A 22,674-nucleotide genomic window follows, 5' to 3' on the forward strand; every position below is an offset into this window, starting at 1 on the left:
AGCTTGGCCACAAGAAACACTGTGGAGCAAGGGCTGTGGCTGCCCGAAGAAGGGTGGGCAGGGACCTTAGAGAGGCAGAGCCCTTGTTTTGTGTCTTCTGGGCCCAGCTGGTGATCTCTGGGGTGATCTGAATCCTGAAGCTGCCTCCAATCCCTCTAGAGGCTGATGCCCCCTCTCCTTACCTTCCCTGTTTTCTTAAGGGCCAGGGAAACCCAGCGTAGGTTGGGGAGATGGCCTAGTGCCCAGGTTGGTCAGCTAAGGAGACCTCCAGGCTCGAGCTGACTTAAGTCACTCGATGACACCCTTCTCTCCTCCTTTCCCATGGCCAGGAGCCCAGCTCTGACAATCAGCAGCATGGAAAAGGGCAGCAGCTATAGCCAGGTTTTGTGGGATTGGGTAGACAAGAGACAGCCTCAGGGCCCGGCTGCTGAAGGGCCTCTTTTTAACCACCCCTAGAGCTCTAAGCGATGAATGGATGGTCTCCTGGTATTCCCTTTGGACTGGGCATCTGAAGAGCCGCCTGCCTCATGTAACTGGCCCGGGAGGTGCCTCAGGGCTCCCCAGGCCTGTCTAGGTGGCTGTCACGTGGTGGCCAGCCGAGTGGGCACAGGGTCCTGTGAATGGTTTTCTCCATCTAACCCCTCTTTTCTGCTCCCTGACTGACTCCCTGTGCGCATGCCTCCCCGAGCCCCCCTACCCCCACGGCGGCCCTCCCTCCTGGGCAGCAGGTGACCACCTCTTCCCCTCCCTGCTGCCTTTCTCCTCCTCATCTCTACAGCGAGGGGGACTCAGATCTGGACTCGGAGCTGGAGGACAGGGTTGACGGCGTCAAGTCGTGGTTGTCAAAAAACAAGGGACCTTCCAAGGCAGCTTCTGATGATGGCAGCTTGAAGAGTTCCAGGTGAGCGTGTGGCCTTGAGATGGGGGCAAGCTCCCTCGTGCCACCAGGGGTGGGTGAGCAGTGAGGCAGGCCTGGCACCCTCTGCGTCCCCTCCCCACATGTGCTCCTTGCGTGTGGGATACGCACCGGAGACTCGGTTGCTTCTTAGGGTCTGCACTCTCTTATTTTTCCCAAGCCGGGTTTTGGTATACATCTAGCTTCATTCCTACTTGTTCATTCAACAGATGTATATTGAACAACCCGATAGTTTGGGCCCTGGGGATCAAGCCTGAGATGAGGCAGAGGGGCCTCTGGACCCCACATGCCTGGCCAGCCCTGGATCTCTGAGTCTTAATAGGAATAGCAGCAGAATAGGCACGGCTCCCCGATTCCCCTGTCACACCTACAGACACATCTCTTTGTCTTCCCATTTTCTCCTGCCTCTAATCTTTTCATCACCCACCCCGCATGCTTCGTGCCAACATCCATCCACTAGGGGAACTTGTGCCCTTCTTTTCTAGCCCAGTCACAGTCTTGTGATTACAGAAAGACAGCTTCCTCTGGCGTCCAGGCTCCCCTGCCCTCCCTCACCTACCCTGCCAGCGTGGCAGCAGGCAGGAAGAGGCCCCCTGCTCCCGCCCATCCTGCCCATTTCCCTGTCACCCCTCTCCTCCACACCTCAGAGTGGACCCCCATCCTCCAGGGCACCCCTTTCCCACCCCCTCCCAAAGAGAGCAGGTCGATTGGGTAGGAAAAGTAAGTTCCCACCTGTTCCCCAACTGCCCTGAGGTCCATTCCCCAAGCCCAGCCTCTCACCAAAAGGACCCAGAGGTCCCCTCTAATTGGTTTAATTTTTCAACCAAAAACATTTTGTTATTGCAGGTAATGCTGCCTTCCCCTCCCCACTGCCGTTCACACGGTGGCAAGAGGCTCCAGGTAGTTGACAATGAAATAAATTGAACTAAACGTTTTAGAGGGGGAAAAGTGATGAAATAGAACAATAGTCTAATTTACATGACATTCTCCATGAAGCTATTTTCACTGACGCAAATTATTTTGCTTCATTTCCTCCGATGCTCTCACTACCACTTTGCCAGGGCTGCTGCCGTTTTCTCCTCCTTTGCCCTCCCTCCTCCTGTGTCTTTATTCTCTAGGTTTAACGCTTGTTCCTCTCTCTCTCTCTTTCTCCCCCCTCCTTGCATCCCCTAATCCCCTGCGGTTCTCTCCTGCCGGCCTCACATCCGCCCCTCAGAACCGCCCTCACCGCCCTCTCGAAGGAGGGGAAGGAGGGCCGGGGGCTGGAGGAGAGGCCGGCCTCTGTGCTGAGCTCCCTGAGCTACCGGAAGCGGCTCACCCTAAAGGACTCCATCGGGGGTGCGGGGGACCAGGAGTCGCTCTTCACCACCCTGAGCGAGCGGGCAGCCTCTCCCGAGAGGCCCCCGCGCAAGGCCCGCGCCGGCCCCGGGGAGGAGCCGGGCCGGGGCGGGGAGTCGGAGGAGGCGGACGAAGGCGGCGCCGTCTCCTCGGCGCTCGGGAGCCGGGCCGGCCGCGGGCTGCAGAAGCGCTGGGGCTCGGGCTGGGACCGGGCCTCGGCCGTGTCCGCGCCGGTCAGCCGGGCCTCCTCGGCCACGCGCCGCGGCTCCGGGGAGGACGGGGCCCGCTCCGCCCTGAGCTTCTCGCTCTCGGGCTCGCCCAGCTCCCGCCGCAGCACCTCGCGCCTCGACAGCCTGTCGACGCCCCTCAGCCCTTCCCTGGGCCGGGCCTCGGGCCTGGGCCGCGCCAGCCCTGAGTCCCGCCTGTCCCTGGGCCGGAGCTGCCTGGACGAGTGGGACGACGGAGCCAGCGTGGCCTGGAGCGAGGCGCCCTCGCAGTACAGCCACCCGTCGCTGGCGCGCAGCCTGTCCGTGCCGCCGCGGCCACGCAGCGGGGCCTCGGCCGCGGAGGGGCCTCTCGGCCCCGGCGCCCACCCCGCCAGCCGACACTCCTGCCTGGACCCTGACCTGGAGGCCGCCATCAGCGAGGTCTTGAGCTACAAACCCGTCCCCTTCCAGCGGAGCAGCCTGGAGCCCGACTCTGACGAGGACGACCGCAAGAGCATCCAAAGCGCGCGCAGCGCCCGGCTGGGTCCCCCGGAGCGCGCGGCCGCCATCCGCCGCTCGGCCTCGGCGGCTGACGTCTCTCGGTCCCGCGGCGGCCGGAAGAGCCGGAGCAGGAGGAGGAGCAGCAGCGGCAGCAGCTCCAGCTCCAGCTCAGAGGATTCCTCGGAGCACAAGCGGCGCAAGAAGGGGCGCTCTCGAAAGAGCAAGAAGAAGTCTAAATCGAGAAGAAAGAGAACGGAGACCGAGTCGGAATCCTCCTCGTCATCCAGCGGCTCCACCGTGTCGGGCCACAGTCGCTCCAGCGTGAAGAAGGGCCCAGCTGCGGAAAGTGAGGAGCCTGGGCAGGAGCGCCGGAGGTCACGCAAGGAGGAGAAGAAGCGCAAGAAAGAGGTGGACAGCCTCATGATGCGGTACCTGTACCGGCCCGAGAGCGACTAGCGCAGTAGGTGGCACCAGGCGTGGAGTGCAGCATGGCGTGTGCCACCCCGTGTGAACTAACGAGCCCTCCTCCCCACCCTCCACGACCGCAGGCCCTGCCTGGCCTGCCTCTCAGGCAGGGATGGCTTCGGGGAGTCTCCTGGCTCCCTTGGAGAACCAGGGTCAGCTAAGCTAGTTGTCATTCTGAGCTTTGAGCCAATCAGCTGAACTTGCTGGTGGTGATAATCCCGGCTCCCACTTACCAAGTCCTTACCTTGTGGCATGTACTGTCCTTGATACTTGCCACACGTTGTTCATTGAATCCTCACAATAACTCATAACAAAGGTCTGATTAGCTCTGTTTTCTAGAAGAGGAAGTGGAGGCTCAGAGAGGTTAAGTCACTTGCCAAGGTCACACAGCTGTGTGTTCATCTCCAACCATCTTGCTCTTAAACTGCTCCTCCATGCAGCCCAAAGCAGAGCACATGAGCGACATGTTCACTCTTTGTGCCAGGCAGCACCCATCCTCGGAGCTTTTGTCCATGACTCGACAGGTTGGGCGCCCAAAGGGGTCTAGCTGACACCCCAGGTGTGGGTTGGTGCATCAGTGGCCACGAGCTGTTATGGGGCCTTTTGCTTAGCCCTCTCCTGCCCCTGCAAACCACCTCCATCCGTGGCATGAATCTCAAGCCTGGGAGTACAAGGCTCAGGGGGCTGCAGCCCCCACAGCGCCACGCCTGACAGCAGCCCCAGGAGATGCCTGGCTCGCGCTCGGCCCTCCCACCTGACGCCCACACACGGGCACCGCCTGGTTTCTGCTCTTCTTAGGAAGTTTTAATGAATAGAAATTAGCAGCTGCTGAGTGACAGCCCCCGCCTGGCTCTGCCGCCTCCCCCGGTCCTCCCTGTGGGGGGGGAGATCTAGCAGTTGGGCGCTTTGTGCCCATACCCCACCAGGAAGAAGGTAAAGCCTGACACGTTGGAATCCCATTGTCGCCAGTGCTCCCGCTGGGCGCTGACATTCTGGATCACCCTGGTGAGGTGAAGCTGTTTTCAGCACGGTACCCACCCAGGGCAAGCTTGTTGCTTCCCAGGGGGTGTGACCCCAGAGTGCAGCCCACTGGGGCTCAGGCGTTTGTTTCCCAGATGCATGAACTAACACACACCTGTCGCATGCTTGTGGGCCTTTCCGTGTAGAGACAGCTGAGAAGTTGCTGGGTTAGACCAAAAGGAGCCAGTTATGTTTTAAAGAATGGAGCAAAAGAAAGTACAACTCTTTGGGGTTGATGATGGGATGGGGTTGGAGAAGCGGGATGGGAGGGGGTAGAACTGGAACCCTGACCAGGCTCATGGCCCACCCGAGTTCCTTGGGCCCTGAGCTGCTCTAAGACCAAGCCCTTGGGCTCAGCTCTTCTCTGTCACACCTCTGGGTGGCCGATGGTTGCAGGGTGCTTTGGGAAGGGCAGGCAGCATCTCAGTTGCACTAGGGAGACACTGTCAGCACCATATAAAGACAGGAGTCATAATTATATTTTGTCTACCATCTCAGCCTTCCTGGGCAGCCCTGCTAAGTGCCCCCCATGGGCGGGGGAACAGAAAGGCAGTTGGTGGATAGTGGAGGGAGTTTTGGGAAGCAGAGAGGGCCAGGCCCATCTGAGCACTGCATCCCCAACCAAAGAGGGAGACACTGGCCTAGCCAGGCCATCCCACACTGATAAACCTCAGACCCGAATGCCCTCGGCCCACAGTCACCCTTGACCCTGCGACTGGCAAGAACAGAGTTACAGACAGCCTGTGTCTTCCACCACACCAGCACAGTGCCCTTTGTCCTCCAGGAAAACGTGAGTGGTCCTGAAACCCAATCCACCACCACCTCCCAGGCCTGGATTCACTGTTGGGAGAGTGGGCACCAAGCCAGATCCCAGCCAGCAAATACGGAGCCAGAGAGAAAAGGGCCTGGGGAGGGAGGGCCCAGCTGGCCCTCAGCGTGAGCCGGCTTTGGGTGGGGGCACGGGGCAGAGTGGTCACTTAGCTTCCCATCTGGCGACGGGGACGAGAACGCAGCAGCCAGAGCAAGGGCGAGGGGAGGGGGGCTGCCACCCGGGGCTCTCCCAGCGGGAATTAGTTTATGTACCAAATTGTTTGTGACAGCGCTGAGCCGGAGATACTGGCTTGCGGGGAGGAAAGCTTTTTAAACAATTTGGTTAAAATGTTCAAATTGCCAGCCCTGCCTCTTACCCAGGGGAGGGTGGGCGGCTGCCTGCTCTTGGCTCTCTGGCAGCTGGGGGCATGGGAAGCCGCCGGGGAGGCAAGTGAAAGACCATTCAAGGCAGAAGCACAGGGCATCTCGTGGCTCCACGAGCAGGGGTAGAGAAGCAGAGAGCATGCCACCTCCCCAGCCACCTTGCTGCTGTTCCCAGAGTCTTGATAGAATAGTATTGAAACCTGGCTGTCATTACCCAGTGTCTGCCTGGCAGGCACAGGAGCGTGGGGGTGGGGGTGCAGCCCCTACTTGGAGAAGAAGCGAGAGAATGTAAAGACACACATGTAAAGACACACGGGCCTTGGCGCAGCAGGTTCGCCCGGGGTCAGCCCGGCCCCTGGCTCCCCGTAGCTCTCCAGCAGCCGCTTCATTTGCATCTGGAGCCCAGCCCTGGCATCTGCCTGGACCCCCTCTGTCTACAAAATAGCCCCACTGTCTTTCCACGGAGCCAGCCTTTCCTTTACCTAACGGCAGGCCTTTAGCTGTGAGTGCCCAGAAAGTCTATCTAAAAAATGAAAACAAGACCAGTTTCCCACTTATTTAGAATTCAAACAAGCCCAAAGCTAAAATAATCCCAATTTTTTTTCTTTGTTGCACAGTCATCATTGAGCTTTATAATTTTGTCCCTGAGACACTCCAGCGTCCTTCAGTGCCTTTAGCCCATAGAAGTAAGATTCATTTATGTTCAGTCTAGTTTGTATTAAACGTGTTTCGTGCTATTCTGACTCCTTTAAAAATGGTAATTCATTCATGAGAAATACGATAACTATTAACTAGACGGCCCCACTCCTGAACCATTTTGCATAATTGAACATGTATTCTATCAGGCTCTTCCTTTCCCCCAGAGAGAGAGGCCTGTCTTTACAAATCCCCTGGGCCCTCTCCCGGGTCAGCTGGAGAATTCACGTGTGGTCCTGCTTTCTCCTCGGATCACCCAATCTGGAGGCAAAGTGGAGGAGCAGTCCAAAAAAAAGGCTTTGAGGTCTGAGTGTCCCAGGTTCAAATTTACTCCCTGGCTGTGTGACCTGGGCCTAGAGACTCCATCTCCCTGACCAGCTTCCTCATCGCTCACCGGGTTATGGTGAAGAACAAGCAGAGTGCAGGGGGCGGGGGTCCCAGGGTGGGAGCCCAGGGACTGTATCCTGTCTTCTGGTCTCGCTCACTGACCCAGGTGGAAGGAAGGTGGCTCTTCCTTAGGGAACCCGTTTCCTCTCCTTTTGACTTGGGGTTAGAAGAACTGTTGAGAGGGCCGGTAGCCAAAGGACGCTCCTCAGATTATTTAGTCAGATTCGTAAATTCTAGGCAGTGGGCACAAGCGGAAGCTCTCTAGGATGTGGGTGCAGGGCTGTGTTCCTGGGGGCACAGGGTCGGGCTGCAGCCCCAGGACCCGCCCGAGGGCAGAGCACTGGAGGATGGGACCACGTGGGGCTGAATTTTCTCCATTATGTTGAAATAATGTGCACTTGAACTGGCAGCGGCAGCGGAGGCAGGGCGCAGGGGGATGTACCAAGGCCTCAGGAAAGGAAGGAAAGAGAAGGTGAATGAGTGGGAAGATAAAGGCCGGCCCCGTCCAGGGGACAGTGCTGCTCATCCTGGTGGGAGGATACCTGGAGGCTTCCAGAGGGGCCTGGAAGCTGGGTAACTGTCCCAGCAAAAGCGCTTTTCCCGTTGGGTGGCCGTGCCACCCTGAAGCAGAGGTCGGGCCAGCTCCTACCGCCTGAGTCTCCATTCCTTGAGAGGGGCAGAAATTCTCGCAGGCCTCAGGAAACCTCAGTCGGGAGAAACGGTTGAGATCATGGAGTGTGCGGGAGTGTGAGTTAGGGAAGTTCCCTCCTGCTCAGCAGGAAATCTTTTTAGGGATGACTTTCAAAGGAGAGGCCCTGCCTTAGACAAGTCTTAATCTCGCTATCCCCAGACCTCCCTTCTCCAAGTCAGTGTGGCCCGTGGGCCTCCAGCATCAGAATCTTTGGGGCAGGAGTTGAAAATGCAAAATTCCTGGGTTCTACCCCAGAGCTAACAAATCAGAATTTCTAAGGGAAAGGGCCCAGGAATCTGCATTCCCCCTTCCCCAGGCAATTCTTAGGCACAGGGAAGTTGAGACACCACCGTCCTGCAGCAGCCCTTTCCTAGGAATTTAAAAGGCTTCCAGAGTCAAAATGCTGTGCTTTTTTTCTCTTACTACTTTGACTATCTTCGGGGTCAGCCAAGGAAGGTTTTCACTGGGCAGTTTTCGGCTTTGGGGGCGTGCCGTGAGAGGGCTCTGTGGGTCCCTCCAGCGCCAAAGGGCTCTGGTGCTGAGCTGGGGCAGGGGTCGCCTTCCTGCCTGACCGGCCTCCTCTCCCTGCAGCCCCAGCGGCTACTGGAAGGCCCTCGTCCCTGACCAGTCGGACGACGAGCACGACCCTCCCGACAGCACCTCCAGATCCCGATACTCCCACAACTACCTGAGTGACAGCGACACGGAGGCCAAGCTGACAGACACCAACGCGTAGCCCAGGGGAGCGGCCCGCAGCCCCTCCCACCACGGCCTGCTGCCGCCTCGGCGCCCGCCTGCTGACCTGCACGGGACATCCCCGGCCCTCTTCTGTCCGGGGAGACTTTCCAGGCTGTGGGTGCCTGACATCTCCACGTGGATGAGGTGGGGGAAAGAGGAGCTTCTGAAAAGAGAACTTGATCCTCCTCCCCGCCTCCAAACTGCCACTTTCTTGGCCTCTGCGCCGGGCCGGCGTGTGCAGTGGCAGGTGGCTTGGCGCTGCTCGGAGCCAGCAAGCCGACCCCCTGCTCAGGGACAGTGGACAGCTTGCCTCCTGGGACAGTCTAGGTTGCTGGGTCCATGGGGAGGAGTCGGGGGAGGGAGCAGCAATTCCTTCCCCCTGGTTTGGGGTGAGGGCTTTCTCTTCTCAGTGCCTGCTGTCTTTTTACTTTTTAATTTAAATACCCAACCTCTCCCTCACAGCTGGGGCCCTCCCTGGAACGACTAGGGGAAATCTCACTTCCATCTTTACTCCTCAGAGAGCAGCCCTTGCTCTGTGCAGCTGCAGGTATTGGTGAGCAGCGCGAGGTCCAGGTTCTTAAGAGTCAGCACGAGGAGGGCTCTCAGGTGCTTCTGGGTTGGGGATGAGCACGCCTGCACATTCGGGGGTGCCTGGGTACCACCTGGAACTTCCAGCCCCCGCCCCGCTCATCTTCACCTCATCCGCGTGTTAAGTGCAATGACCTCTCGAAGGTAAACCCATTCCACTTTTGCCAGTTCGGGGCTTAGCCAAGCACTGCCGCCCTCCCTTCTGCCCCAGCTGCCTGGGCCATAAGCTCAACTGGAGAGGGAAGGCTTTAGGCTGAGGGCTTGTGATCAGAAAACTGAAGATGGAAAAGTTTTAGTCGGTGCTGATGCGTATTAGACAGAAGCCCTCTCCCTGTGTCCTGAGTCTGTGTCATTTTCCTTCTTCCCCTCTCCTTCCCCCCTACATTTATATCCCAGCGCGACAACAAGTGGTCTGAATGTCCCAGTCCCACCCCAAAAGGCTGTCCTGCCAACACCACCAGATATGGGGGTCTCAGGGCAGTGCCTGGTGCCGTTTCCAACTGCTGCCCCCCTCTCTGCTGCAATCGGTTTGTACTCATTGGGCTGTGCTCTCTCTTCCCTGTTTACCTGATGTATGGAAATAAATGTCGTTTTCCTCCTAGCTATGTCAGCTTTCCTACCTGTTCCTTCAGGCTAAGGTACGGTCAGTGTGGAATGGGGGGAAGCAGAGGCAGGACCTGGGGGACTTGCCTGCTTCCTGACCAGCTTCCAGGTCAGCCAGTGGCACCCAGAGAGCCTGGACTAGGAAGGCAGGTCACCTGGGGATAATGAAGGCGAGGTGGTGGGATGAGGGGACTGGTCAAGGGCTACACAAGCCCCACCTTTTATTTCTTATATTTGTTTACTCATATATATTAGGAGATACCAGGGATTGAGCCTAGGACCTCGTACATGGGAAGCAGGTGCTCGGTCACTGAGCTATTCCGCTCCCTGTCCCACCTTTTATTTTAGGGGCCTCCTCCCTTCCTCATCCAGTCCTGGCCTCCACACAGGACTTCACCCAGCCCGGACGTGGGAATGCCGAGGTCTGATTACTAAAGCTCACCAATTACAGAGACTCTGCCTTCTCTGTCTGTCATTTTTCAAGGAATTCTAGCCCTTTTCACTAGATGGTTTTTTAAAAGTTTAAATGTATTCATTCCGAACGTGACTCCTTGATCAAAACTTTACAGAACCGTCTCTGGCCCCAACCCCCTTGGACACAGGGCCCCTCGAATAGGCTGGGAGTGCCTTCCCCAGCTTCTCTGCCCTCCTCAGCTCTGCCTTCGTGCCCCAGGCTGCGCTTTGTCCCCTTGCTGACAGCTAAGAGCAAGCTCATGCAGACGGGAAACGAGCAACTCTCCTCCTCTACCTTCCATAATGTGGCCAGCTGTAATCTCTGCACCCAGAGCAGGTTTTCTTTGCAGCTGGCAGATCAGGTTCCCCTGGTTGGGGCAGGCAGGTGGGAAAGGGTATCAGACAGCTCCAGTGTCAGGGTCACACAGAAAGAGCCAAGAAGGGGGAGAAGGGAGAGAAATCACCCACAAAACACATGAGAGAAATGTGAAGTCAGTCTAGCTTGAACCAGGGAGGCTGCCCTCTCACTGACCCACAGAGTTGAACAGAGAAGATAGTAAAAGTGAAGTGCCTTTATTTTTTTAAACTGCTGGCTCCTCTTGTTTGGTTCTGTCACCTACAGCTTTTACTCCTGCTTTCAAATAGCTTGATACATTTCCTGTTTCTCCCAGGAATAGTGCCATCAACTCCCTGCCACCTGCTCCTGAGTCCCCAATTCCGGTCACCCGCACTGACCCTGGCTCTGATGAACTAGAAGGTGCAATGTCAACGTCCGGTAGCCTGGTCTGAGGCAAAGGGCTTCGGTCAAGTCAGCCAGCTTATATTATTCATGTATTCACTCATTCATCCATCAAGTAATCTTTCATGACTGCCTGCTGTGGGCCAGGCACTGTTGTAGGTGCTGGGGGTGGGTAAGGGCCCTCCCTTCACAAAGCAGATCTTCTCGCAGAGGAGCTAGACACACACAATATGCGCCTACAGACATGTGCAAGCACTTTGGGTGGATAGAAGGAATCAATCCTAGTAGATGTCCTCCAGGGGCTCATGGGCTAGAGCTAAGGCAGACCCATATGGAAGCAAATATATAAGGTATAACAGATAAAGAAGTTGCTTTGGGCATATTTTGGAGGAAGACAGTCTCATTTTGGGGAGCAAAGAAGGCTTCTAAAAGAAGCTGGTATTTTGGGCTTCATGAAAAGATAGAGCTTTCACAAGTAGCTATTGCTGAAACAGGCAAGCTGGGAAGAAAAAAGAGTTTAAGCAAAGGCCCTGAGGCAGGGAAAGGCAGGTGCTGCTAGGGAGCTCCATAGGCTGTCTGCAGAAGTTTGAAGTCATTGCCTCACATCGCAAAGGCCTCTCCAACTGCAGCAAGGCCCCATGGCCCGGTCCCAGGCTGGGAAGGAGAGGATAGAAAGGAGAAGAGTCTCTGGGCACCACCTCCCCAGGGGAGTCCAGGAGCCTACAGGCCCATCAAAGCCCATCTTCATTTTCATTTTGGGAGTGTCTTCAGAGCTCTGTAAGCTCCTGCTCTTACCTGTGTACTCGTGGTAACTCTGGTCACTAAAATGTATGTGATTCCCAAGAAACAGGATGCAAATCTGTTCCTGTGCCAGGCTCAGAACTGCCCCGCTAGATCCTCCTCTCTAATCTAAGAGAGATTAGGAAGTGGATTGCTCTGACTTCTGCATAAGACACCTGGGTGGGGACCAAAGCCCTGTGGGCCTCCCTTGGTGCCCAGAGACTACGACAGCAGGCAGTGAACCCCAAACTGCCTCCCTTTGTCCTTGTGTCCCCTTGGCAGATTATCCAGGTTGCCCCCCCCCATGCCTGGTGGCACAGACACTTAGCGATTTGCTCCTTAATTGTCCCCCAGCTAGGCTGTGCAGATGCCGCTCTTTAATCTCTCCTGATAAATGAATCGCGCCGCTCCTTTAATCATATGTTCATATCCAAGCCAATTTGAATCAATTTGGCAGGGAGTGTGTTGCAAGAGATGCCATGACTGCTGCTTCTTCCCCCAGAGCCCTGGAGCCACAGCCATCCTTGCCCTCAGCCAAGAGCCCAGGAGGCCCAACCAGGGCAAGGGTCCCTTCCCTGAACGGTGGGGACTTCTCAAGGTCATTCATTGCCTGTCCCCCAAGAAGGCCCTTGTGGAACTGGAGGGAGGTGGAGTCCCAAAGGTCTTAGAAGTGGGAGGGAGGGGCTGAGTCCGTGCCTTCCTTGGTCACTTTAATTGAGTCACGTTTTTATCCCTGGGAGAGAGTGCTTCCTTAAATCTGACCCTAATCCTTTCTGTTCGCCTTTAATTTCCTCTGAGGGGTTTCCAGGGAAGCTGGACCACTTCATCCCGGTTTAGATAGCAGCACACTCCAGACCAGCCTATGATAACTTGTCCTTGCCTGCTGCTGCTATTGGCTGCCGCCCCAACTCCGTTCATCTCTCCCTAGGAAGCATGCTTTCTCAATCCCCCAGCCTGATGGGCTGTCCCGGACATGCTTGGTAATGTACCAAGTTCTGCCGCACTGGGGCAGCTGCATTTCCACCTCCAGCGTGGGCTACCCCAGGTCCATGTGCTGTAGTGAAAACAAAACCTGAATGAACAGATCAGGGAAACGGACTTGGCCCAGTGGTTAGGGCGTCTGCCTGCCACATGGGAGGTCCGCAGTTCAAACCCCGGGCCTCCTTGACCCGTGTGGAGCTGGCCCATGCGCAGTGCTGATGGCGCAAGGAGTGCCCTGCCACACAGGTGTGTCCCCCGCGTAGGGGAGCCCCATGCGCAAGGAGTGCGCCCTGTAAGGAGAGCCGCCCAGCATGAAAGAAAGTGCAGCCTGCCCAGGAATGGCGCCGCCCACACTTCCCGTGCCGCTGACCACAACAGAAGCGGACAAAGAAACAAGACCCAGCAAATAGACACAGAGAACAGACAACCGGGGGGGGGGGGGATTAAATAAATAAATAAATCTTAAAAAAAAAAGAATGAACAGATCAAACCTGCCAAACTGAGCATTGCTTCTGCCCCTAGCAGTGCGGCCTCCGACAGGGAACTTAACCTCCCAGGCCTCAGTTTCCCCATCTGGAAAACAAGGTGCTGTTGATGGCAAGGATGTGTCCTCTGAGAGTGGTCTGTCTAGAATTGGTTTCTGTCCAGCCATCCCAAGCCTCCTCTCCCTCTGTCATTTCCTCTCTGGGTTCCCACACCTGCTCTGCGGGGTCCAGGCTGGCACCTGGCCAGTCACAGGGAAACAGGGATGTTATCTGAGTCACGTTTCATTTGCAGGTCTGGCTGACATTGGAGCCCTGGACCCTGGACACTCCCAGAAAGCCATGCCCCTTGAAAGGGCAATGTTAGTAAAAGCCTTTGAGGGGCTGGCGGTGATGAGCCCCCATCGGCATTGCCCTTTTAATGATCCCAGTGCAGTGAGGGCGGGTCTCCTCTCTCAGCACCCCGAAGATACTGTTTCCTGCCCTTTTTAGGACTCTTGGAAGCCCAAGGGAAGGACTGGCGGGAGCCAAGGTGAGTCTGAGTCTCAGTCTGAGGCAATGACCGGGCCTGTGACCCCTCCCAGCCTCCTATCAGCAGGAACCAGTGAGATGCTGTGGGATGATAATGGGTATGATAAAAATAAGTTTTCATTTACTGAGCACTCACTAGGGCCCCAGCACCTAGGCATTTGCCTAGCCTTCCTCACAAATCTGTGTTGTCCCCATGAGGAAACAGAGACCCAGGGAGGTGGCATCGCCTGGCCAAGCAGAGTTCACAGCTAGTCCTGGCCAGGCGTCTCTGAGCTCTTCTGGCCTCCTCCGGGGATGAAGGGAGAGGCAGGCAAGCAAAGAATGACCGCCGTGTTCCTCCTCTCAGTTCCTCCTGTGCTCTGGGGATTCACTGGGCCCGGCCCCAGGAAGGAAACACTTCTTGGCAATTCACGGGGGAGAATACCTCCCTCACATCCATGTTGCTCCTTAACAATTTTCAGAGCATCCCTTGCCTTGTTGCCTTTGTGCTTCATGGACTGTGCCTGCAATATAAATAACAGTTTCATGTGGCCCAGAATGCGTGGTTTAAGCTACATTCACTTCAGTCTAATTTCACTACTGTACCACAGAACAATCCAGGCCATTCTCTGCGATTTGATATGGAAGGAGACGTTTCCAGAGCAATAGCCACTTTGCAGGTAACAAGAATGCTAGATTTGTTTAAGGGGGGTAGGGGGGCAATTTTCTGGAGAAATTGAGTCTTCTGTACTGTAAGCCCCAATAACAGCCATATACATAAGGGAGATTCCAAAAAGGATGTGTGCTTTGCAATTGAAGTCAGTGACATAAATCTCCCAGCAGAATACTTATATGTGCAGACAGAATTTGCTTTAGATATCAGAAGTGAGCTATGACAGTTTTACCAAAAAAACTCAAAAAGGATATTATGTTTTGACACCACCTAGGCAAATTATATTTGAGGTGGCTTAAGAGTCAAAGAGTTTCCACATTTTAATAAATTTTTATATGTTTTGTGCCACATCTATGATCTGACTAGATTAAGAAAAGCAGCAAATGGATTTGGGGAAGAGAAGACGCTAGGGAATTTGAAACTGGAGAATAAAAGAAAAGAATAAAAAAAAGAGAGAACCTGCTATGGGGGAGATGCAGCCAATAGCTTCAGAAACATTAAGTCTTTGAACAGCAGGTCAATGACTGGTTACTAGACAAACATAAAATTGTATGGGATGAAATAGGCTCTCTTGACTCTGGTTTTTTTAACTGACATAAAATTCACATGACATTCACCATTTTAACCATCTTTAAGTGTATGGTCAAACAAAAAAAAAAAAAACTGTAACTAAATAAAGTGTGCAATTCACTGATTTCCAGTACATTTCCAATGTCATGCAACCATCACCACTATCTAATTCAGACCATTTTCATCACCCCTAAAAAGAAACCTCATACCCATTAAGCAGTCACTCCCCATCTCCCCTCCCCTCACACCCTGGCAACCACTAATTTGCTTTCTGCTCTAGGGATTTGCCTTTTCTGGACATTTCATATAAATGGAATCACGTAATATTTGGCTTTTTTTCTTTCACTTAGGATGTTTTCAAAGTTCATCCATTGTATAGCATATACGAGCACTTTACTTTTTTTAATGGTTGAGTAATATCCCATTGTATGGATATACCATGTATCATTTATGAACAAATCAGTTGATGGACATTTGTGTTTCTTCTGTTTTTTTTGTGTGTGTATGTATTTTTCTTTGTTTGTTTGCTGTTATGAATAATGCTACCATGAACATAGGTGTACACATTTTTGTTTGATCATTTGTTTTCAATTCACTTAGGTATATACTTAGGATTGGAATTACTGGGTTGCATGGTAGTACTATTTTACTTTTTGAGGAACCACCAAACTCTTCCACAGTGGCTATATCATTTTACGTCCCCACCAGCAGTGTATGAGGGTTCCAATTTCTCCACGTCCTCACCACCATTTGCCATTTTCTGTGTTTTTGTTTTTGTTGTGTTTTAGGCCCTCCATGGCTCATAACTAACCTTGGGACTTGGTGTTGGTTGCAGCTTGGCATTCTTGTTTGACGTCATTGCTTGTCTGGCCCCCCGGGAGCCACAGTCTTCTCAAGAGCAATGGAAAGGGAGTCCAACGGTGAATGGCACTTCCCTGGAGGGTTCTGCACCGGAAGCCCAAGTCTCATGGCCTGCTTTTGTAGGTACAGAGCTGATCCGGGGGTGGCTCTTCCTGGTGGCCCACACCCTCGGCCCCTGGGCAGGATTTAATGGCAAAGAGTCCTCTGCAACTAGAGACTAATGAAATAAGCCCAGAGAACCAACTAGAAAGTAGAACAGTCTTATATCTCTCTTTGTAGGTTTTTATTTTTTTAAAGATTTATTTATCCCTCTGGCCCATTGTCTGCTTTCCATGTCCATTTGCTGTGCGTTCTTCTATGACTGCTTGTCTTCTCCCTTTTTTAAAAATTAAATTTTTTCCCCTTTCCCTCCTCTCGCCCTGCTGTTTTTGCTGTCTGTGTTGTCTTCTCTTCTCATTTTCTCTTCTCTGATTCACTGGCATTCGATCCTGGAGACCTTTGATGGGGAGAGAGGTTCTCTGTCAATTGCACCACCTCAGTTCTGGGTTTCTGTTGCACTTCACCTTGACTCTCCCCTTGTCTTTCTTTTGACACGTCATCATTTTGCCACATGACTCACTTGCGCAGGCATTCGGCTCAACACGTGGGCACTTGTGCGGGCACTGGCTCACCATGCGGGCACTCACGCAGGCACTGGCTTGCCAGCAGGCACACTTTCTCTTTTTCTTTTTCACCAGGAGGCCCCAGGGATCGAACCCAGGTCCTCCCATATGGTAGGTGGAAGCTCATCACTTGAGCCACCTCTGCTTCCCCACTTGTCTTCTCTTTAGAGAGCACCAGGAACCAATCTGGGACCTTCTGGAGTGGGAGAGAGGTGCTCAATCTCTTGCTCCACCTCAGCTCCCTGGTCTGCTGTATCTCTCAACATCTCTCCTGTGTCTCTTTTTGTTGCATCCTCTTGCTGGGCCAGCACTCCTGAGCAGGCAAGCACCCCTGTGGACAGCACTCCACATGGGCCAGCTCGCCACACAGGCCAGCTTGCCCTCACCAGGAGGTCCCAGGAATTGAATCCTGGGCCTCCTATGTGATAGACGCAAGCCCAATCACTTGAGCCACATCCGCTTCCCTGTTAATAGATACACAAGATAAAAAGACATGTAAAAAACATGGATAAATAGATAAATATTAGAAGAGACCTCTGAAAACTGTAAGTAGTTTTATTTAGGGATGTAGTGTTATAGCTGATATATCTGTGCTTTTAATGTAAGGTTTTCATATAATTTCTTGTTAAGTCGTGACAGATGTGTGTCTGTGCCAAACACCAAAGAAGGCTCCAAATTGTCCTATCAGTGTGACTGTAAGAGTAGCTTCTTCCCCAGCTATATTCATATATAGAAATAGTAGCTGTGGGGGTGTGGGGGGGATAAACCATGTGGCAGAGCTGCTTAGGAACTGCTCAGGGAAAGCCGTTCTCACAGCAGCAGGCGTCTCGTCTCTTGGCATGGCTGATGGTAGAAGCTGGACGAGGAACAGATTGGAGGGGGGACTTGAACAGGGTATTTAAGGGAGCGGAGCCGGGTTGGGAAGAGAAGGGCATCTCAAGGGGGCTCTCCCACGCAGCCTGAATCCCTGCAGGAAGCGCTTTGGGGTAAGGAGGCTTGTGTTGGTGAAGGGGCTGGTGGAGTGGGGTGAGGAGAAGCCAACTGTAGAGAAGGTCACTTAGGACACTTGTGTCATGGTTACACTATTTTTTTTTTTAAAGATCTGTAAGGGTGGACCTGGCTCAATGGACAGACTTTATGCCTGGCTGCTTCTACCTGGTTGCATGTGAGAAAAAAGCAGTCTTGTGTTTCCGACAGTCAAGTGACCTGTGAGTCCCTGTGAGGAAACGAGGTGTGCTGTTGGGAGGGGAAGCCCGGGGTTCAGGCATCCCAGGGGGTCTGGAAGGAGTAGGTGCTCCAGGGCGTGGGCGTGAGCTTCAGCTCCTTCCCCGCCCCCACTCCTTGCTCCCCAGTAGAAATCAGCTACAAATCTCAGCTTGTTGGGAACAGATGGCCTTGGCTGACGAATAAGCCACCGCAGGCTGCTCCACCTGTTCTCGGGCTGCAATAAGCAGCTCGAGACAAACATCGGCTCTGAAATAACTCATGGCAGCGGGCGATGCGCAGGCACACATTCCAAATATCTCTTAAATAGACCCCCCCAACCTCTCCCCCCTTCCCAGCCCCTAGAGGCCGTCGGGGAAGGTAATGGAGCGGAAAAGACAGATAGAGCCCCAAACCGAGCAGGCGCCCGCCGGAGCTCGTGGGCCGCAGCGGGGCTGGGGAGAAGGCAAGGCTGAGTTCTGTGGCTGGGTGGCTGGGTGGGGGGCATTCACCTTGGCAGAGCCGGAAGTTCTTTCTCAGGAGCATGTAGAGAACATGGGACTGGTTGGTCCGTTGTTGGGGCCAAGGGTGAAGAGAGCCAACCAGTTGGGGAGAGTAGAGAACTGAGAATCTGGGGTGCATTTGAATTCGTTCATTAGAAGAGTGATATGCAAATAGGATCAAGCTACCAGCGAATCTTAGCAGCGCCAACAGCTCTGCCAGCAGCTGCCCGGGCCTTCCCTGCCTGACTCAGTCGGTGGGTGCCTGGGTGCCTGTCATTCTGTGGTGTTTGCTCAGCCTCTCCTTACCTTCCTGATGAAGTCGGCAGGGCTAATGTTCCCTGGCAGAGGCAGCTGAGCCCGTCGAGGGGAGTGACAGTGCAGGGAAGCAGTGGTGACGGGCCGCGGGGGGGAACCCGGCTGAGTTGGGGGTCCAGCTCACTGTGGAGTCAGCCAGGAGGGGACAGGGGTTGAGAAAGCAGAGCGAAGCTGTTTGCTTGTGTTGGGTGCCTTGGAGGAGGGTCTCTCCTCTCCTCCTTAAAGCCAGATGTGCTCACAGAGGTACGGGGCCCCCGCTGTTCTGAGTGCCCCTCTCCGTGCTTCTCACCCCTGGCTGCATATTAGAAACACTCAGCAAGCTGTGTTTATTATTATACAAAAGTAGGAAGAATAATATAATGAACCTCTACACCCATGCATAGGCTTCAAAGATCAGCACAGAGCAAATCCCGTTTCATCCATGCCCCAGATATTATAGTACTTCATCAGCAAATACTTTAGTATCTAGCTCTCAAAGAAAAGAAAATTTCTCTTAAAAAAAAAAGTCACAATATTTTCATTACACCTAAAATAATTATCAATAACCACTTAATATGAAATGTCTGGTCAATGTTTTAAATTTCCCTGACTTTTTAAAAAGTTGGTTTGTTCAAATCAGGATCCAGACAAGATTGAGGTGCATTTTTAAAAAATGCTCTGCCCAGGACCTTATCCCTCAAGGATTCTGATTTAATCAGTCTCGCGTGGGGCCCAAACGTCATAGTTTTTAAAGCTCTCTGGGTGGTTTTTCTTTTTTATTAAAAAATTTTTTTCTTTTGTTTTGGTTTTTGGTTTTTCTTTCATTTTTCTTTCCCCTGGGTGGTTTTATTATTTTTAAGAAATCAATTTTATTGATACATATTGATAAAGCATAAAAGTGTACAGTCAACGGTATTCCATACAGTCACCTAGTTGTGCATTCCTCACTTCAGTCATTTTTAGCGCATTTTCATTAGTCCAGTAATAATAATGATACTAAAATACAAAAGCCAATCAAACAAACAAAACTCATCACCCCTCAATCTCTCCATGCTTCCCCTGCCATACATAGCTGCTATTCCGTTACCTTCTCTCTAGTTAGTTTGTATGTATATCTTGTAAAAAATTTGTATGTATATTTCGTGAAAAAAAAAAAGTCTTACATATGCAATATCACCCATATTTGTATTTTACATGAGGTTTCACTATGTTACACAGTCCCATGTTACTTTTTTTCTTTTGTTTTCATTTTGTTTTTCTTTCGCCTGGGTGGTTTTAATGTGCAGTCAGGGTTGAGAATTGCTCTTTCACCCGCCAGCTTCCTGCCAGCTCCTCCACATCCAGTAGTCACAGAGCTGTTGGCTCTAATTGCCCGCTTGGACAAGGGCTTCCCGTCTTCTCCACACTCTTCTTTCAAGGTGGGCTCTGACGCGCTACATACACAAGCATTCCTCTTCCCTGCAAAGTCGCCGGCCGCGTGGACTTGTTCCCGGCTCCTCCTCCGCCAATAACTCTGGTGCTTGCCTTGCAAGCGTAGCAGATTTTTTTGTGTGTGTAAGTGTGTGAAAATAGCAAAATTCCTGCCTCAGGAAAAAGTGAGAACTTCCCTGGGGGCTGTACTCATTTGGCTGCTCGAGTGGCTCAGAGCTGCGCTGGAGCTGAGCGAGGGGCCTGCTGGGGGCTTGGCAGCAGATGTGAGGGAAACGGGGGATCGAGTGGGACTTGAACCAAGCGCGTTTCGGGGAATCTGACAAGCCTTTCTTTCCTTAAAATGGTGGGCCCAGGAGCACTTTAGAGAATCACGCATGCGTCTCTTGCTCCACGCCTCTGCTCACAGCCCTCGGCCTGCCTCTTGCGTGCTTCCCACGACGCCTGCCCGTTTCCCCTTCTCCTACCCCTCCACCCCACCTGCATTGTGGACTCCTTTCTCCCTCCTGTGTTCCCCACTCCATGCCTCACTGAATGTTGGTGAAACAAAATCTAGTCTAACATAATGAGCAATCAACTACCCTGAGGCTTGGGGCAGGCTGGGCAGGGGCTGGGGCTGGGGAAGGCGGAGGCAGCTGAATCATTAATAAAGCTTAATAAAGATGCAGATGAGCAGGGCTGACTAGGAACCCCAGAGATGGGCTTATTCATTATTCAAAGTTATGTAAATGCCACTGAGTCCCGTGCATTATAATCCTGCCCCCGTCCCTGCTGCTTCTAGGGGCCTAGCAGGAGCCGGCCTTGCCCCCCCACCTTCCCTCCCCCCACACACACAGGTGTGTGCACTGGCCCTGCCTTGGGCCTTTGCCCAGATGCCAATTTCAGACCCTACCTCCAGGGTAACAAAAACCCTACATCCTCTCCCTAGCAGCAACCTTCCAGAGGTTTGGTGGGGAGGCCCTGGCATCAGACAAGCCTATACAGGCCCAAATAGATGTGCTCCTCATTTTTAAGATTGCCGAGAAAGAATCCTGGAAGAGAGTCCTGTATGTGTTTCAGTAGCTCTTGATGGGGTGGATTTCCCAAGATCTAACCTGAATCCCTCTTGCTGCCCTGGAAGCCCACCATTGAAATAGAATAGCCAATAACCAAACTCCCTTTAATCACTCTTCTGAGAAGTCAAAGGCAATCATCAAGTCGCTCTCCAGCCTGTCGTCCAGATGACCTCATCCTCGCTCCCTCCTTTTGCCTTTCTAGACAGCTGAACCTCCTTTCTAGTTGTCCTCACCATCCTTAAGCTCTTAAACCCGGTTTTGGGGCCACCAGATTCCAGTGGGGACTCAGCTGGTACGATTGCTCCTCTTTTCCTCCCCATTATGCCTGATTTGTACCCCACCGTTACCTAGGTCTTAGGACTCTCTCTAAACCCGTCTTTCCCTCCCCCCTCTCCCCCCAATCTTTCAGTTTGTCGAGGCTGAGATGAATTGGGTCAGAGTGGTGATGGCATCGATTGCCTCTGCCTTCCCCTCTCTTCTGGCCTGACTCTCCTCCCTCCTCACTCCCCATCTATTTTTAGCCCGCCTCCCTCTTCCTCAGTCTGGTTGGCAACCGAGCCGGCCTCTTTCTCTCCACCGCCCTTATCTCTCCCCTGCAGCCTGTGCAGACCCCAGCCGCCCTTGCAGAGGTCTCTTCCTGCCTGCCTGGCTCTCTGATTTTCTTCCATCTTGAAGATGTAGAAGCACCTGGCCCGGCTCAGGCAGGAGGGAAGCAGGAGGGAGACGCTGGTGGGCCTCCTCTGGCGAATCCTCCAACTAAACTGAAATCCTCCAGTTGTCCTTTGACCCCTCTCACAGGGGCTTTTACTTTCCTCTTTGCCCTTAGACTTTCTCCCCCCGCATCACATCTTCCCTGCTGTTACCACCCCACCCAGACCCCCCACCAACTAAAAGCTGCTCGGTTCCTCCCACTTAGGCATTTGGGTCCATTGCCTTTGGCTTTGGGGTGGCAGCGTCCCTGGAGGTCCTCGCCCGCCCCTTTGGCCAGCACATTGTCAGTCTCCTCTTCTCCGAGTCCCTGGTTTCTCTCCATCCCTCCCTGCTATCCACAACCCCTGCCTCTGCAAATCCCCCTGCCCCTCCTTGTCCTGTTCCCAGAACACACCGGGCTCGTTTTTAATGGGCCTTAGCCAGCTTAGGCAGAACTTGTCAGACATCCCCCACTCGTCCTTTCTCAGCCTCCTTTAGACGTTGGTCCCCTCCTTTAGCTGTCACCAACAAGCTGAATAAGGCTGGATATTTTGGAAGGGGAGCTGCAGCTGGCTGGAGGAGGAGGGTGGCACTGAGAGGAGAAGAGAGGAAGGAAAGTTTCCCAGCATCCTTCCTCCTTAACTTTGTCAGCTTGGGAACTGGTGGGATCTTACATTGCTTCCTTTCTGTATCTCAGTTTTTCTCCCCACCCCCTCAATAATAAAACAATACCCTTTATAGTATTCTTTCACATACATTCAGCTATGAGCTCACTCTCTTTCCTAATTCAAGGCTGCTCGAATGGCCCCAGGCCCATGGCTCTACCCTGACCAGCCTATCTAAGTTTGCAGCCGCTCCCCAGCATGCCCTCCCCTTCTCACTCTGCTGGGGTTTTTTCCCTCAAGCACTTATCACCTTCTAACATTGGATATCTATTACTCATATGTGTTGCTCATATGTCTTCTCACTGGACTGTAAGCTTCATAAGAGCAGGGATTTTTATGTTTTGTTCACTGATTTATTCACAAAGCCAGCACAGTGCCTGGCACTTAGTAGAGGCTCAATAGATACTCGTACATTGAATGAATGGTCTTTTTTGATCCTCACATGCCCCTGTTGATCGGTGTTATTATTCCCTTTTCACGGATATGATTATTCCCATTTTACCGAGGCTGAGGCTCTGAGAACCATCTGAGATCTCTCAACAAAGCAGACTTGACAGGTGGTTGACGGGATTGGCTGGATTTTGGTAACTCACTTGGGGAAATCAGTGCTAACCCATGAGCTCAGAGCCTTTCAGAACTCAGGCAGTTGAAGAGTAATTTCTTCTGTGTTAGATTTCCCTTGGGAATAGTTTTACTCATTCCCATTTCCCACTCTTTTCCCTCCGTGACTCCTCCTCACATTTTCCACCCCACCTAGTCCCAGCTTTTCTCTCCCCAGAGCA

At 53.2% G+C, this 22,674-nt stretch overlaps 1 protein-coding gene across 19 annotated transcripts in view; it reads left to right on the forward strand.

The window, feature by feature from the left end:
- MYO18A (myosin XVIIIA) overlaps positions 1-9,341 on the forward strand; it is a 95,810-nt gene extending 86,469 nt beyond the window's left edge. For 13 of the 19 annotated variants that reach the window (XM_071210458.1, XM_071210460.1, XM_071210459.1 and 10 more), the window contains 2 exons: positions 779-901; positions 8,006-9,341. In XM_071210458.1, coding sequence (XP_071066559.1) covers positions 779-901; positions 8,006-8,150 — 268 coding nt within the window. In that variant the 3' untranslated portion in view covers positions 8,151-9,341. Of the gene's footprint in view, positions 1-778; positions 902-2,132; positions 3,422-8,005 lie in introns of all 19 variants that reach the window. The other 6 variants (XM_071210456.1, XM_058283133.2, XM_071210457.1 and 3 more) reach the window with 2 other exon arrangements.
- Positions 9,342-22,674: the final 13,333 nt, after the last annotated feature.

Source organism: Dasypus novemcinctus, chromosome 21, assembly GCF_030445035.2.
Source record: "Dasypus novemcinctus isolate mDasNov1 chromosome 21, mDasNov1.1.hap2, whole genome shotgun sequence".
Lineage (NCBI taxonomy): Eukaryota > Metazoa > Chordata > Mammalia > Cingulata > Dasypodidae > Dasypus > Dasypus novemcinctus.